This window comes from Chiloscyllium plagiosum, unplaced genomic scaffold (genome assembly GCF_037043375.1).
Source record: "Chiloscyllium plagiosum isolate Xiang-an unplaced genomic scaffold, Cpla_swu_hap1 HiC_scaffold_7, whole genome shotgun sequence".
Taxonomy (NCBI): domain Eukaryota; kingdom Metazoa; phylum Chordata; class Chondrichthyes; order Orectolobiformes; family Hemiscylliidae; genus Chiloscyllium; species Chiloscyllium plagiosum.
The window spans coordinates 110,109,301-110,122,725 of NW_028270145.1; the positions used below are offsets into that span (position 1 = coordinate 110,109,301).

Sequence of the window (13,425 nt, forward strand, 5' to 3'; positions counted from 1 at the left end):
GTTTTGCTCTCCTCTTCCTATGTATGCTGCTTAATCCGAGCTGGATAGCTGACGGCCAACAGCACAGTACTAGGAATGAGGATACTGGCTAAATTTAGTGGGAGAGAGCATGATATTTGGTGGCTGATGTAGAAGCATTCTGAAAAAAATTGGAAACATATTAACTCCAAGGGTTTTTGCTTGGTGTAGGAAACAAAAAGGACCAGCAATTTGTGAATTTTAAAAAATATCTTTATTTTAACGTTCAGTTTTTTTTAAAAAGAAAGTAAAAGCAAGATTTGTAAAAGCAACATTTGTTTAGTTTAAGGAGGTATTTACACAATGTTATGGCAGCAGGACTTTTCACACTTTACCAATCTTTAAAATGGAAAATGGACATCAAAGGCAGAGAGCTCAAGAAATTCACACATCATTCAATTGTGATAGCAGCCAGTTTAAGGAAAAGGGAAAAAGGGGAAGAGGGAAAATCCTGATGTAAAAACTAGAGGCAATTTATTGTGCATGGAGCAATAGTTAAGTCATTTAAAAAGCAAAGGATACTGAAGCCAAATTCCAGGTAAGATTTTTGTCATCACGATCAGTTTTCAGTGTTTCCTTTGAAACATAAAATGAGCCCTTTGTAAAATGAAGTAGATAGCAGTTACTTGCCAAATTCATACCATCTGTTGCCCCCAAGTTGGCAATCTTGAAGAGCCTTTAATTAATTAGACAGAGTAATTACTCTTGCTGGCATAGTGGTAATTTACAACTATTTAATTTAAATTTGGAATGATGAATGCGAACCTATAAATCTTGCCGTCTAAACCAGGTTAGGGTGGGTGTGGGAAACCGGAAAAAATTGCTAATGAAGAAATAGTGATTAGCGGGTTCTGAAATTAAAAAGTGCCTGCAACATCCAAACCAAGTGGGAGTTTAATAAAAGTTCATTATCTTTTAAAACATATTATAGAGTCCTTGCATCAGTCTGACTGACAAGTTCTAAAGGAAGTCTTGCCAGTCTGATTATTACCAGAGTTGTCGACATGACAAAATATATACAGTTTAATAAAAGTTCTGTAGCCAGCACTCTTTAAAAATTTGGTTGCATTAAATGGTTATAGTACATCTGGGTAAGGGAGGAGAGATGCACTGGAGAGGATGAAGGAGTGACAGACAGTGAGGGGGAGGGAGAGAGAGAGAGAGAGACAGACAGTCAGAAAAAGGGCAGCAAAGGAGAGTTGCAGAAGAACAAAATAGGTTTGACAACAAGAAGTGAGAGAGGATGAAAATGAGCCAGCGTGGTGGAGATGTGAGACTGACAAAAAAGCCAAAAAGTGGAAAGGGAGGAAGGAAAGAGAGTGAATGGACAGCAGTGGAGAGAAACGAGAGACAATAGGAAATATAAACAGACAAATGAATTAGAAGGGAATGACAAGAGAAAAATAAATAACATGAAGTAAAAATTAAACAGAGAGATGAAAAATCAAATAGCAAAGCCAAGAATATAAGAGGAAAACGAATAAAACGGAATGGAGAAATGAAGAGAAAGAGAAGAGAATGAGAAATGAGCGAGATGAAGACACAGAGGTTAGGAGATGGATGAAGGAGAGGAGTGGGGAAAGATGAGCAAAATTAAAGGTTAAATAGAGATAAGGGCAGACATGTAGTTAGACCGATCCTCTGATACCAAGGTTATTCTGAATAAAATTACAGGCACTTAAATTGCATGTAAATTACTGGGAACGGTAAGATGACCTGCTCGCTAGAGTTTCACCTTAAGTAGGGCACTGAAAGGGAAAACGGAGTCAGTTAGCAAGTCTGTCTCAGGCATAGTTTACAGGGAGATGGAAACAAGGCATGCAGCTTCCTGCTCCTCTAATTCTCCTATATGTTGTATTGCAATTTTGCACCTTGGAATTTAAAGTTAATTCCGATTCTCCTGGTGGGATTATTATAGTAAACTGAAAATTAACTCAACCAGCCTCCACAGTCGTCCTTTGGAAACAATTACCACAGCAATCATCATCATGCAAATGAACCCCTTCAGTCAATGGAACAGACAAGTCTAATAAATTCGACACAGTTCTTGACTGCACACTTAAAGGGGATCTTTTGCAGAGACTCACTTCCTGGGACTACAGAAAGTAGGACTTCCCTGGGGACTTTATTAAGTTGCTGTTAAATCTTGGGAACCTCATTTGGTAAAGTTTGAGCCGAAATGTGAAATGTTGCTATAGTTCTCAATCACTCGCAAGATGACTGTGAACAAACTTCAATGTAGGGAAGAGGACGGAAGCTTCATAAATTGAATGAAAATGCTGCTGACACCATCCGCTGTGTGACTGTCATGGCCTCTGCCTGTGAGATATGGGGCTGGAGTGCGAAAGTGGCAGAGCAGAGGGGAGGGGAATACGGAAGACGTTCTCCTTAAAATACAATGCCATTGGCTTTAAAATCAACTAAAAATTCCTTTGCTTTTCTTTTTCTTCTGCTTTGCAGTGGAAAGAACAGAATTTCTTGCAGCTGCCGAAGTGCGAAGACTGTTGGGTGCCTGAAATATAACAGGGAGAAGAGATTAGCACAAAAATGAACAATCATAGTTTTACATGCAACATAAGATCATAAGAACTAGGAGCAGGAGTAGGCCATCTGGCCCCTCCAGCCTGCTCCCCTATTCAATAAGGTCATAGCTGATCTTTTCATGGACTCAGCTCCACTTACCTGCCTGCTCACCATAGTTCTTTCATTGTTCAAAAAAAATCTATCTTAGCTTTAAAAATGTTTATTGAAGTAGCGTCAACTACTTCCCTGGGCAGGGAATTTCACAGATTCACAACCTTCTGGGTGAAGAAGTTCCTTCTCAATTCAGTCCTAAACCTGCTTCTTCTAATCTTGAGGCTGTGCCCTCTTGTCTTAGCTTCATCCACCAGTGGAAACATCCTCTCTACTTCTCTTATCTATTCTCTTCGTAATTTTACATGTTTCTTCATAGAATTCTAGTAGATTAGCTAAGCATGACCTGCCCTTCATAAACCCATGCTTTGTCTGCCCAATGGGACAATTTCTATCCAGATGTCTCCCGACTTCTTCCTTGATCACAGATTCAAGCTACAGAGGTTAAGCAAACCAGTCTATAATTCTTCATCTTGTGTCTACCTCTCTTCTTAAACAGTGGCATCACATTTGCTGTTTTCCAATCTGCTGGGACTGTGCCAGAGTCCAGTGAATTTTGGAAAATCACCATCAGTGCACTTGCTATTTCTCCTGCTATCTGTTTTAGTACCCTGGGATGGATTCCATCAGGGCCAGAAGATTTGTCTATCCTTAGCTCCATTAGCTTGTCCAACACTAAATCGTTAGTAATAATGATTATTTCCAGCTCCTCCCTTACCTTTGTCTTTGTCAATGATTGGCATGTTATTAGTGTCCTCATTGTGAAGACCGAAACAAAGTACCTGTTCAATGCCTCGGCCATTTCATCATATCCCATAACTGAATGCCCCTTCTCATCCTCCAAAGGACCAATGTTTACATTAGCCACTCTTTTTCATTTTATATTTATAGAAACTTTTGCGATCTGTCTTTATGTTCTGTGCTAGTTTTTTCTCATGTTCTATCTTACTTTTGTTTATTGCTCTTTTTGTGACCTTTTCTTATGACTTTTTCTTATGACCTTCCTTCATTCTCATTTCTCATGCCAAATCCTGTCCCTATTTTGTGACACTCAAACAGGAGAAGGCAATTTAACCCACTTGGTTTGGCTAACCTTGACCCATTATCCTACTATATTCAAACACCGATTTATTCTTTCTCACTTATTGAATGAAGAATTACTGCTATTTGCCAAGGGGTGAAATTGGCTGGATGATTAATGATTAAATGCTAGTTTTTCTTACTGGATCTCAACTTATCAATGGTTGGGTTTTGATTTCCACAAATCAGCACCATCCTTGTTGAAATCCTCTGCAAAGATTTGAAGACATGGTAGATTGCCCAAAACTTCTCATAGCATGCTTTGCCATATCTCACACAAAGTCAACCTTGCTGTAAAGTTCTGAAAAAAGGTCACTGGACCTGAAATGTTAACTCTGCTTTCTCTCCACTAAGTTACAAATCACATAACACCAGGTTATAGTCCAACAGGTTTAATTGGAAGCACTAGCTTTTGGAGCTCTGCTCCTTCATCAGGTGGTTATGGCTCATCTGGTGGATAAATGGCCCTGGACAGGTGGACAACCACCTGATGAAGGAGCGTCGCTCCGAAAGCTAGTGCTTCCAATTAAACCTGTTGGACTATAACCCGGTGTTGTGTGATTTGTAACTTTGTACACCCCAGTCCAACACCGGCATCTCCAAATCATGACTTCTCTTCACTAACGCTGCCACACCTGCTGAGTTTTTCCAGCAATTTCTGTTTTTGTTGCAAAATGTACTGGGCGATGTATTTTAGAATTCATTCTTGAGCTACTTACATTGTTGCAAGGCCAGCATTTATTGCATATTCCTAGGGGCCTTTGAGATGATGGTGGTGACATACCTTATAGAGTGGTACAGCATGGAAACAGACCCTTTGGTCCAACTCATTCATGCTGAACAGATATCTTAAATTAATCCAGGTCTGTTTGTCAGCATTTGGCCTATATTCCTCTCAACCCTTCCTATTCATATTTCCATCCAGATGCCTTTTAAATGTTGTAATTGTACCAGCCTCCACTACTTCCTCTGGCAGCTCATTCCATACACCCACCATCCTCGGCGTGAAAAAGTTGCCCCTTAGGTCCGTTTTAAGTTCTTCTCCTCTCACCCTAAACATATGTCTTCTTGAATCGCTGCAATTCATGTAGTGTCAGGACTCCCACAGTACTCTTAGAAAGGGATTTCCAAGATTTCCAACCCCCATGGTGTTGTTTAATGAATAAGTAAGATGACAGGTAGGCGGGCAGTCAAACAGCTCCCAAAATGTTCATCTACCTGGTTCTTGACTTTTGAAGTCCCTTCAGGAGTTAGAGTGACATCATCTTCTTTCGTTTCAGCTGAAGTTACATTCTGTTCGTCTCCAAGACTAGATTGAGGATTCCCATCATCCTGCTCTCCTGCAAAGATGAAGAAATGCTGCAATTGAATGGGGGTAACCACAAGAACAACATATAGCCAGCTCCTCATGCATTCAGAAAATAAACCACAGAACTTATCCAAGTGTCCGTGCTTTGTCCATGTATGTTTTACAGTAAGGTTTGAGATTTTTGTGCTGTGATTATTAGTGACAGATTAGGGATATGAGGCATTGTATGTGTCTCTGTGTCTGACTGCTTGTACCTGTGTAGCTATAACCATAAGACTGTAAGAGGGTGTAGCAGACATTGGCCAATCAGCCAACTCAGTCTGCTCCATCATTCAATAAGATCATGGCTCATCTGATAATTCTCAACCCCATATAAACTGAAAGAACTGCAGATGCTGTAAATCAGAAACTGCTGGAAAGCTCTGCATGTCTGGCAGCATCATGAAGAGAAATCAGAGTTAACGTTTCAGGTCCGATGACCCTTCCTCAGAACTGATGTAGCTAGGAAAATGTTGGCTACAACAGGAGATCGGTGTGGGGAGGGATGAGGAGTAAGCAATAGGTAGGGATAGAGCCCAAAGAGAGAGTGAAGAATAGTTGGATAGACAAAGGAGTGGATAGTGAGCTGTCTGGAAGAGTGAATAGCTGATAATGGAGACTGTTTTGTGGACAATAATAGGTAGTGTGTAAATACAGACTATGTGATAACAAGGCCTAGTGTGTGGGGTTGGGGGCTAGGACATGGGAGAATTCAGGCCCTAAAACACCACCAACCCAACTGCCCCATGGCTGAACATTTTAACTCCCCCTCCCACTCCGCCAAGGACATGCAGGTCCTTGGCCTCCTCCATTGCCAGACCATAGCTACACGAAGCCTGGAGGAAGAGCGCCTCATCTTCCGCCTAGGAATCCTCCAACCACAAGGGATGAATGCAGATTTCTCCAGCTTTCTCATTTCCCCTCCCCCCACCTTTTCTCAGTCCCAACCCTCAGACTCAACACCGCCTTCTTGACCTGCAATCTGTTGTGGAGGACAAGAGAAGGTGAGGATGAAGGTGCCTAGATGGGTCAGACCAGACTGAGGACCCTATTGATAACAGTGCTGGGGAATCCTCAGTTGAGCAAGAAGGTGGACATTTCGGAGGCTCCCTTTTCGAAGTTGACATTGTCAGAACAAATGCAACGGAGATAGAAAAACTGGGAGAATGGAATGGAGTCTCTACAGGAAGCAGGCTGCGAGGGTGTATAGTCCAGGTAGCTGTGGGAGTCAGTGGGTTTATAGTGGATATTAGTGGCTAGTTTATCCCTAGAAATGGAAACAAATGTCAAGAAAGGGAGGACTCAGAGATAGACCAGGTGAAATTGAGGGTGGGGTGGAAATTGGAAGCAAAATTGATTAATTTTTCCAATTCCGGCTAAGTGGGGGAAGCAGCACCAATGATATTATTGCTATACCAGAGAAAGAGTTGTGGGTGGTGGCTGGATTGTTCCATGTTCCCCACAAAGGGACAGGCATCACTGGGGCCCATGTGGGTAACCATGGCCACCCGTGTGAGCTGAAGAAAATGAGAGGAGTTAAAGGAGAAGTTGTTGAGGGTGAGGACAAGCTCGGCCAAACGGAGGGGGGTGGTGGGGGGTGGGGACGGTTCAGGCCTTTGCTCCAGGAAGACGCGGAGAGCCCTGAGACCATCCTGGTGGGGGATGGGTGTGTAGAGGGATTGCACGTCCATGGGAAAGAGGAGGCAGCTGGAACCTGCAAACTGGAAATTCCAAAACTGGTGTAAAGCCTCAGAGGAATCACAGAGGTAAGTGGGAGGGGACTGGACCAGGGGAGAAAAGCCTGAATCAGAATAGGAAGAGATGAGTGCTGTGGGGCAGGAGCAGGCAGAAACAGTGGGTCTGCCCGAGCAGACAGTCCTGTTTGTGAATTTTCGGAAGGAGGTAAACGTGAGCTGTTTGGGGCTGAGGGGCAATCAGCTTGGACACAGTGGGGAAGGGGTATCACCAGATGAAATGGCATCAAAGATGGGTGACTGCTTCGCAGAACATCTATGTTCTGCCCACAAGAAAAACTGTGAGCTTCCAGTTGCCTGCCATTTTAACAACCCACCCTGTTCCTGGCCAACACCTGTGTCTCAGGCTTGTTGCAGTGCTCCAGCAAAGCTCGGCACAAGCTGGAAGAACAGCACCTCATTTTCCATTTGAGGACCCTGCAGCCCACTGGACTCAATATTGAGTTCAATGATTTTAGAGCTTAAAATGTGTTGCTGGAAAAGCGCAGCAGGTCAGGCGGCATCAAAGGAGCAGGAGAATCGACGTTTTGGGCATAAGCCCTTCTTTAGGAATGAGGAGGATGTGCCAAGCTAAGACAAAAGGTAGGGAGGAGGGGATTGGGGGAGGGGCTTTGGGAATATGATAGGTGGAAGGAGGTTAAGGTGAGGGTGATAGGCCGGAGAGGGGGTTGGGGCGGAGAGGTCGTGAAGAAGATTGCAGGTCAAGAAGGCGGTGCTGAGTCTGAGGGTTGGACTGAGAAAAGGTGGGGGGAAGGGAAATGAGAAAGCTGGAGAAATCTGCATTCATCCCTTGTGGTTGGAGGGTTCCTAGGCGCAAGATGAGGCGCTCTTCCTCCAGCCGTCGTGTAGCTATGGTCTGGCGATGGAGGAGGCCAAGGACCTTATTGAATGATGGAGCAGACTGAGTTGGCTGATTGGCCAATGTCTGCTACACCCTCTTACAGTTCCCCTTGTCTTTACCTCTCATCCTACCAGCATCACATCCCGAGAATCATCAGCTGTCATTTCTGCCACCTCCAGTGAGTTGCCACCACAGACACATATTCCCCTCCCCTCCCTTGTCTGCCTGCTGCAGGGACCATTCCCTCTGGGACTCCCAGTCCATTCTTCCTTCACTCCCAATATCACCCCCCACCTCCGATAGCTCCACGGCACCTTCCCCTGCAACTGCTGAAGGTGTAACACCTGCCCGTTTCCCTCCTCCCTCCTCAGTATCCAAGGGGCCAAACATACCTTCCAGGTGAAGCAGCACTTTACCTGCACTTCACTCAATCGAGTGTATAGAATTCGCTGCTCACAATGTGGAATCCTCTACATTAGAGAAACAAAGCACAGACTGGGAGATCCCTTCGCAGAACATCTACGTTCAGCCCATCATGCCTGTGCTGGCCCATAATAAAACAAATCTAGCTGCCATTCCAATCCCACATTCCAGTTTTGCAAGTAACCATTTTTCGGACACAGGGATCGTTTTGAATAATTGAGGGTTTCTCCATTGCCAAACCAGACACCAACACTCTCTGGGTGAAAAAGACTGTCCTCAAGTGCCCTCTACCCCTTCTGCCAATCACATTAAATCTGTGCCTCCCCTCCCCCCTTGTGATCAACCCCTCTGCTAAAAGAAACTAGTACCCCCCTCCACCATCCACTCCCTCTTGGCCCCTCATTGTTTTGTCCATTGCAATTATGTCAACCGTTAGCCTCCTGTATTCTAAGAAAAACTCGAACCTATCCAATCTTTCCACATGGCTGCAGTTTCTAAGCCCTGGCAACAGTCTTGTAAAGGAGCAGAAGAATCAACGTTTCGGGCATAAGCCCTTCTTCAGGAAGGCTTATGCCCGAAACGTCGATTCTACTGCTCCTTTGATGCTGCCTGACCTGCTGCGCTTTTCCAGCAACACATTTTTCAGCTCTGATCTCCAGCATCTGCAGTCCTCACTTTCTCCTAACAGTCTTGTAAATCTCTACAGCATTCGCTGCTCACAATGTGGTCTCCTCTACACTGGGGAAACAAGGGGTAGGCCGGGGGAACACCTCGCAGAACACCTACGTTCTGCCCACCACAAAGACCCTGAGCTTCCAGTTGCCTGTCACTTTAACACCCCACCCTGTTCCCTGGCCAACATCCCGGTCTCAGGTTTGCTGCAGTGCTCCAGCAAAGCTCAGCACAAGCTGGAAGAACAGCACCTCATTTTTTGGTTGGGGACCCTACAGCCCTCCAGATTGAATATCAAGCTGATCCTCAGTATTGTATTGGAGTGGGAGTAAAGGGCATAAATATAAACTAGAGAAAATAAATTCTGATCAAATACCAAGAATAGCATCATTACACAGAGGCTGATAGTCAGCTGGAATGTGGAGTTTAGGGACTTTACTGTCAGGAGAGTTTGTAGCAAGAAATGGATAGGCTTGGGCACTTGAATAGCCTTACTTCTGTTTTCTGCCTGGCTTAGCTGGTGACATTCTTAATAAAGGTTGAAAGAGCTGCGGATGCTGTAAATCAGAAATAAACACAGAAATGGCTGGAAAGGCTCAGCAGATCTGAAGGGTCACTGGACCCGAAACGTTAACTCTGATTTCTCTTCTGTTTTAATTCTCAACTCCACTTTCCTGCCTTTCCCCCATAATCCTTGTTCCCTTCCTGATTAAAAATCTGTCTGTGTCAGCCTTGAATATGTCTAATGGCCCAGCCTCGACAGCCCTCTTTGGTGACGAATTCCACAGATTCAATATTCTCTGACAGAAGAAATTCCTTCTCATCTCTGTCTTAAATAGGTGACCCCTTATTCTGAAATGATGCCTTCTGGCCCCAGACTCTCCAACAAGGGGAAACAACCTTTTTGCTGCTACCCACGAAGAATCTTGTATATTTTAATAAGGTCACCTCCCATTCTTCTAAATTGAAATGAGTACAGACCCAACTTACTCAACCTCTCCTCATAAGACTAGTGAACCTTCCTTGAAATGTCTCTACTGCCAATTTATCTTTGTTTAGATAAAACACCTAAAATGCTCACACAATTTCAATATGGTTTGAGACTAGTGCCTTGTAGTGTTTTAGCAATTTTATACTCCATTTCCCAATCAAAGTAAAATTGGAGAAAGATGTAAAACAGGTTACTGATTAATGAAAAAGAGTAACTAAAGTGGACATTGGATGAGCCTGAGGAATTAATAACAGGAAAGAAAACAACAGAGAGCTTTCTTCCTTGCTCCTTTCAGTGGAGCAGGGCCAGCATTCATCACCCATCCTTAATTGCCCCTGAACTGAGTGGCTTGTTGAGGGCATTTCACACAACAGTCAAGAATCAACATGGCTGTGGGTCTGGAGTCATATGTAGGCCGAGGGGAGAGAATTCTCAAAGATTCACAATTATCCCAGTAATGACAATATTGCATTTATGATCTTTCACAACTAACCCTTCCACAATTTGGAAGGCCTCATCAGATGCTTCAGCCTTCTCTTTCCTAGAGAATGATGTCTCCGTCAGTTCCAGAATTTTCTGATCAATACAATCTCTCTGTTCCGGCATCAACAATGCAGATTTTCTTTGCACATTTATTAGGGGCTTCATGTTCCTCTGCTGCTATTAACTGTCCTGTGTACATGTGAAAGGGTGTCTTACACTGCATTTACTCCAGTGCTGAGGCTGGTTCCTTTAACCTTCTCAACAAAATCCTGAAGAGCCAAAAGTCACCACCTGAGTTTTTGAACATTGATATCAAGCCTCACCCTTTGGCCTTAATGGAGATATAGTGGTAATATCAATGGTCTAGTTATCCACAGGCCCACATCCAATGCTCTCAACACAGGTTCAATTCCCACCATGGCTGCTGATGGAATTTAAATTCAATTAGGAAAACAGACCGAGTCTCTACAGCCTCTCCCTATAGCTCAAATCCTCCAACCCTAGCAACATCCTTGTAAGTCTTTTCTGAACCCTTTCAAGTTTCACAACATCCTTACAGCACAGAAACAGGCTCTTCGGGCCAATTCGTCCATGCTGACCAGATAACCTAACCTAATCTAGTCCCATTTGCCAGCACTTGGCCCATATTCCTCTAAACCGTTCCTATTCATATACCCACCCAAATGCCTATTAAATGTTGCAATTGTACCAGCCTCCACCACTTCCTCTGGCAGCTCATTCCATACACACACCACTCCTGTGTGAAAAGGTTGCCCCTTAGGTCCCTTTTATATCTTTCTCCTCTCACCCTAAACCTATACCATCTAGTTCTGGACTCCCCCACCCCAGGGAAAATATTTTGTCTATTTACCCTATCCACGCCACTCATGATTTTATAAACCTCTATAAGGTTTTATAAACCTCAGCCTCTGACGCTCCAGGGAAAACATCTCAATGACTCTAAGCAGTCTGTAGTATAAAACTACAAAAATGATCTGATTCACTTAGGGAAGGAAATGTGCCGTCATTATGATCTGACACTAAATGCAAAGCAATATGGGAGGTGATGGCACCGGACTAGTAATCTGGAACCCCAGGCTAATATTCCAGGTCATGGGGCTGAATCCTAATAGCAGATGGTCATGGACTGCTGGTTTGTGATGCAGAGTGATGTCAACTCTCAAACCAGCAAGGAGACTCCTTCTCAATCGCTTCCCTTGCCTGAGGCATGATTGCCTCTCTCTATAGAGGGAGTGGGTCTATGATGACTTTACGTCAGATGATATAATTTGAATTCAATAAGGAAACTAAAAAGCTAGTCCAATGATGACCACGTAACCACTGTTGATTGTTGTATAGGCCTACCTGGTACATTAAGGCCCTTTAGAGAAGAAAATCTGCCAACCTAACTTATTTTTACCTGATCTGGCTCACAGGTGACTCCAGACCTACAGCAACATAGTTGACGCTTCTGAAAGAGCCTAGCATGCCACTGGTCAATGGCAATTAGGGATGAGCAACAAATGCTGGCTTTCAGAGTGACACCGAAATCCCAGGAAAGAATAAAGCCCACATGATAATACTCTTCCTGGGCACTGATTCACAATTCTCAACAACTGTCATCCTCTGCTCCCTTATCTTTTCATTTCATACATCCTCCAACATAACTGGAACTGACTTCCATAGAAAGCATGGTGTTAATTGTTTCATTTGAAGTAAGAAACAAATCAAATTGAGAAAGAATAAGAGAGAAATGAAAGAAAAACATGAAGAGCAAAGGAAGCGATGGGAGGAACAGAGGACCCGGACCCAAAGAAAGAAGGGAATTCTCAGTCTCTGTCTTGCCCAGAAACTTGCTCCTCAAAAATGAGATCTTCAGCTAAGTATCTGACCACCTGTCTTTGTTAAGTCTTTTGAAGTCAAAAAGTGTGATGCTGGAAAAGCTCAACAGGTCAGGCAGCATCCGAGGAGCAGAAGCGTCGATATTTCGGGCATAAGCCCTTCATCACACATTCCTGATGAAGAGCATATGCTCGAAATGTCGACTCTCCTGCTCCTCGGATGCTGCCTGACCGGCTGTGCTTTTCCTGCCCCACACTTTTTGACTCTGATCTCCCGCATCTGCAATTCTCACTTTATCATTAACTCTTTTGTAGCTTGGCAGTAAGTTTGGATTGGCAACATCCCTCAGACGTATTCTGCAATTCTTTATTACAGCAAAGTGGTTTACAGATGAAAATTGTTGTGCACACCACTGGAATGAGACATAGCTGAGAGGTGTGAGCAAAAATATATGTGCTGTTCTTCATATTAATTCGTGTTGCGATAAGGGGAGAAATTCAGTGTCATGTGCCATTGGATTAACTGCCCATCCCTGCCAGTTCCTCCAATCCTGATCATTGGTCCTTTGTGTCAGTTTAGCAGGACGTGGTTTCGAATCATGATATATTTGTTGCAGACACCTACCTGAGTCCTGCCCTCTTTTTCGCTTCCCTTTGGCTGCTGCTATCATTGTGTAGAGATTCTGGAGCTCAGAGTTAAACACTCTCCCATCTTGTGTGCTAATGGCCTCAGATAGACACTGCAAAAAAACAGATCACAAGGCGACAGGTTAGAGTGGAATGTCATTCCACGTTTTCCAAACTTTTGATTGGGGACTTGCAGGTTCCCCTCATGTTACTTTTTATTTGCTCATAGGAGGTGGGCATCCTTTGCTAGGCCTATATTTATCGCCCATCTCTACCTGAGCAGGTAGTGGGAAGCTGCCCTATTGAACCGATGCAGTCCTAGTGGAGTTAGTACATCCACAGTGCTGCTGAGAAGCACGTTCCAGGAGTTCGAGCCTGTGACAATGAATGAACAGTCACATAGTCTCAAGTCAGGGCAGTGTGCGCCTTTGAGGGGAACCTGTAGTTGGTGAGATGGTGCTGTGCAAGTGATTCCAAGCAGAGACCAGTCTGCTTTTAACAATGCAGTGATGTTATAGAGGCTTACTAAATTATGAGGGGCATGGATAGGGTAAATAGGCAAAGTCTTTTCCCTGGGTTTGGGGTGTCCAGAACTAGAGGGCATAGGTTTAGGGGAAGATATAAAAGAGACCTAAGGGGCAACTTTTTCGCGCCGAGGGTGGTACGTGTATGGAATGAGCTGCCAGAGGAAGTGGTGGAGGCTGGTACAATTG

The 13,425-nt window shown here is 44.0% G+C and overlaps 1 protein-coding gene across 2 annotated transcripts in view; it reads right to left on the bottom strand.

The window, feature by feature from the left end:
• Window positions 1-218: 218 nt before the first annotated feature.
• nhej1 (nonhomologous end-joining factor 1) overlaps window positions 219-13,425 on the bottom strand; it is a 300,941-nt gene continuing 287,734 nt past the window's right edge. The window contains exons 6-8 of one of the 2 annotated variants that reach the window (XM_043694287.2): window positions 12,711-12,825; window positions 4,951-5,072; window positions 219-2,530 (exon numbers count right to left, since the gene is read on the bottom strand). In XM_043694287.2, coding sequence (XP_043550222.1) covers window positions 2,435-2,530; window positions 4,951-5,072; window positions 12,711-12,825 — 333 coding nt within the window. In that variant the 3' untranslated portion in view covers window positions 219-2,434. Of the gene's footprint in view, window positions 2,531-4,950; window positions 5,073-12,710; window positions 12,826-13,425 lie in introns of those variants that run through there. The other variant, XM_087989352.1, reaches the window with a different exon arrangement.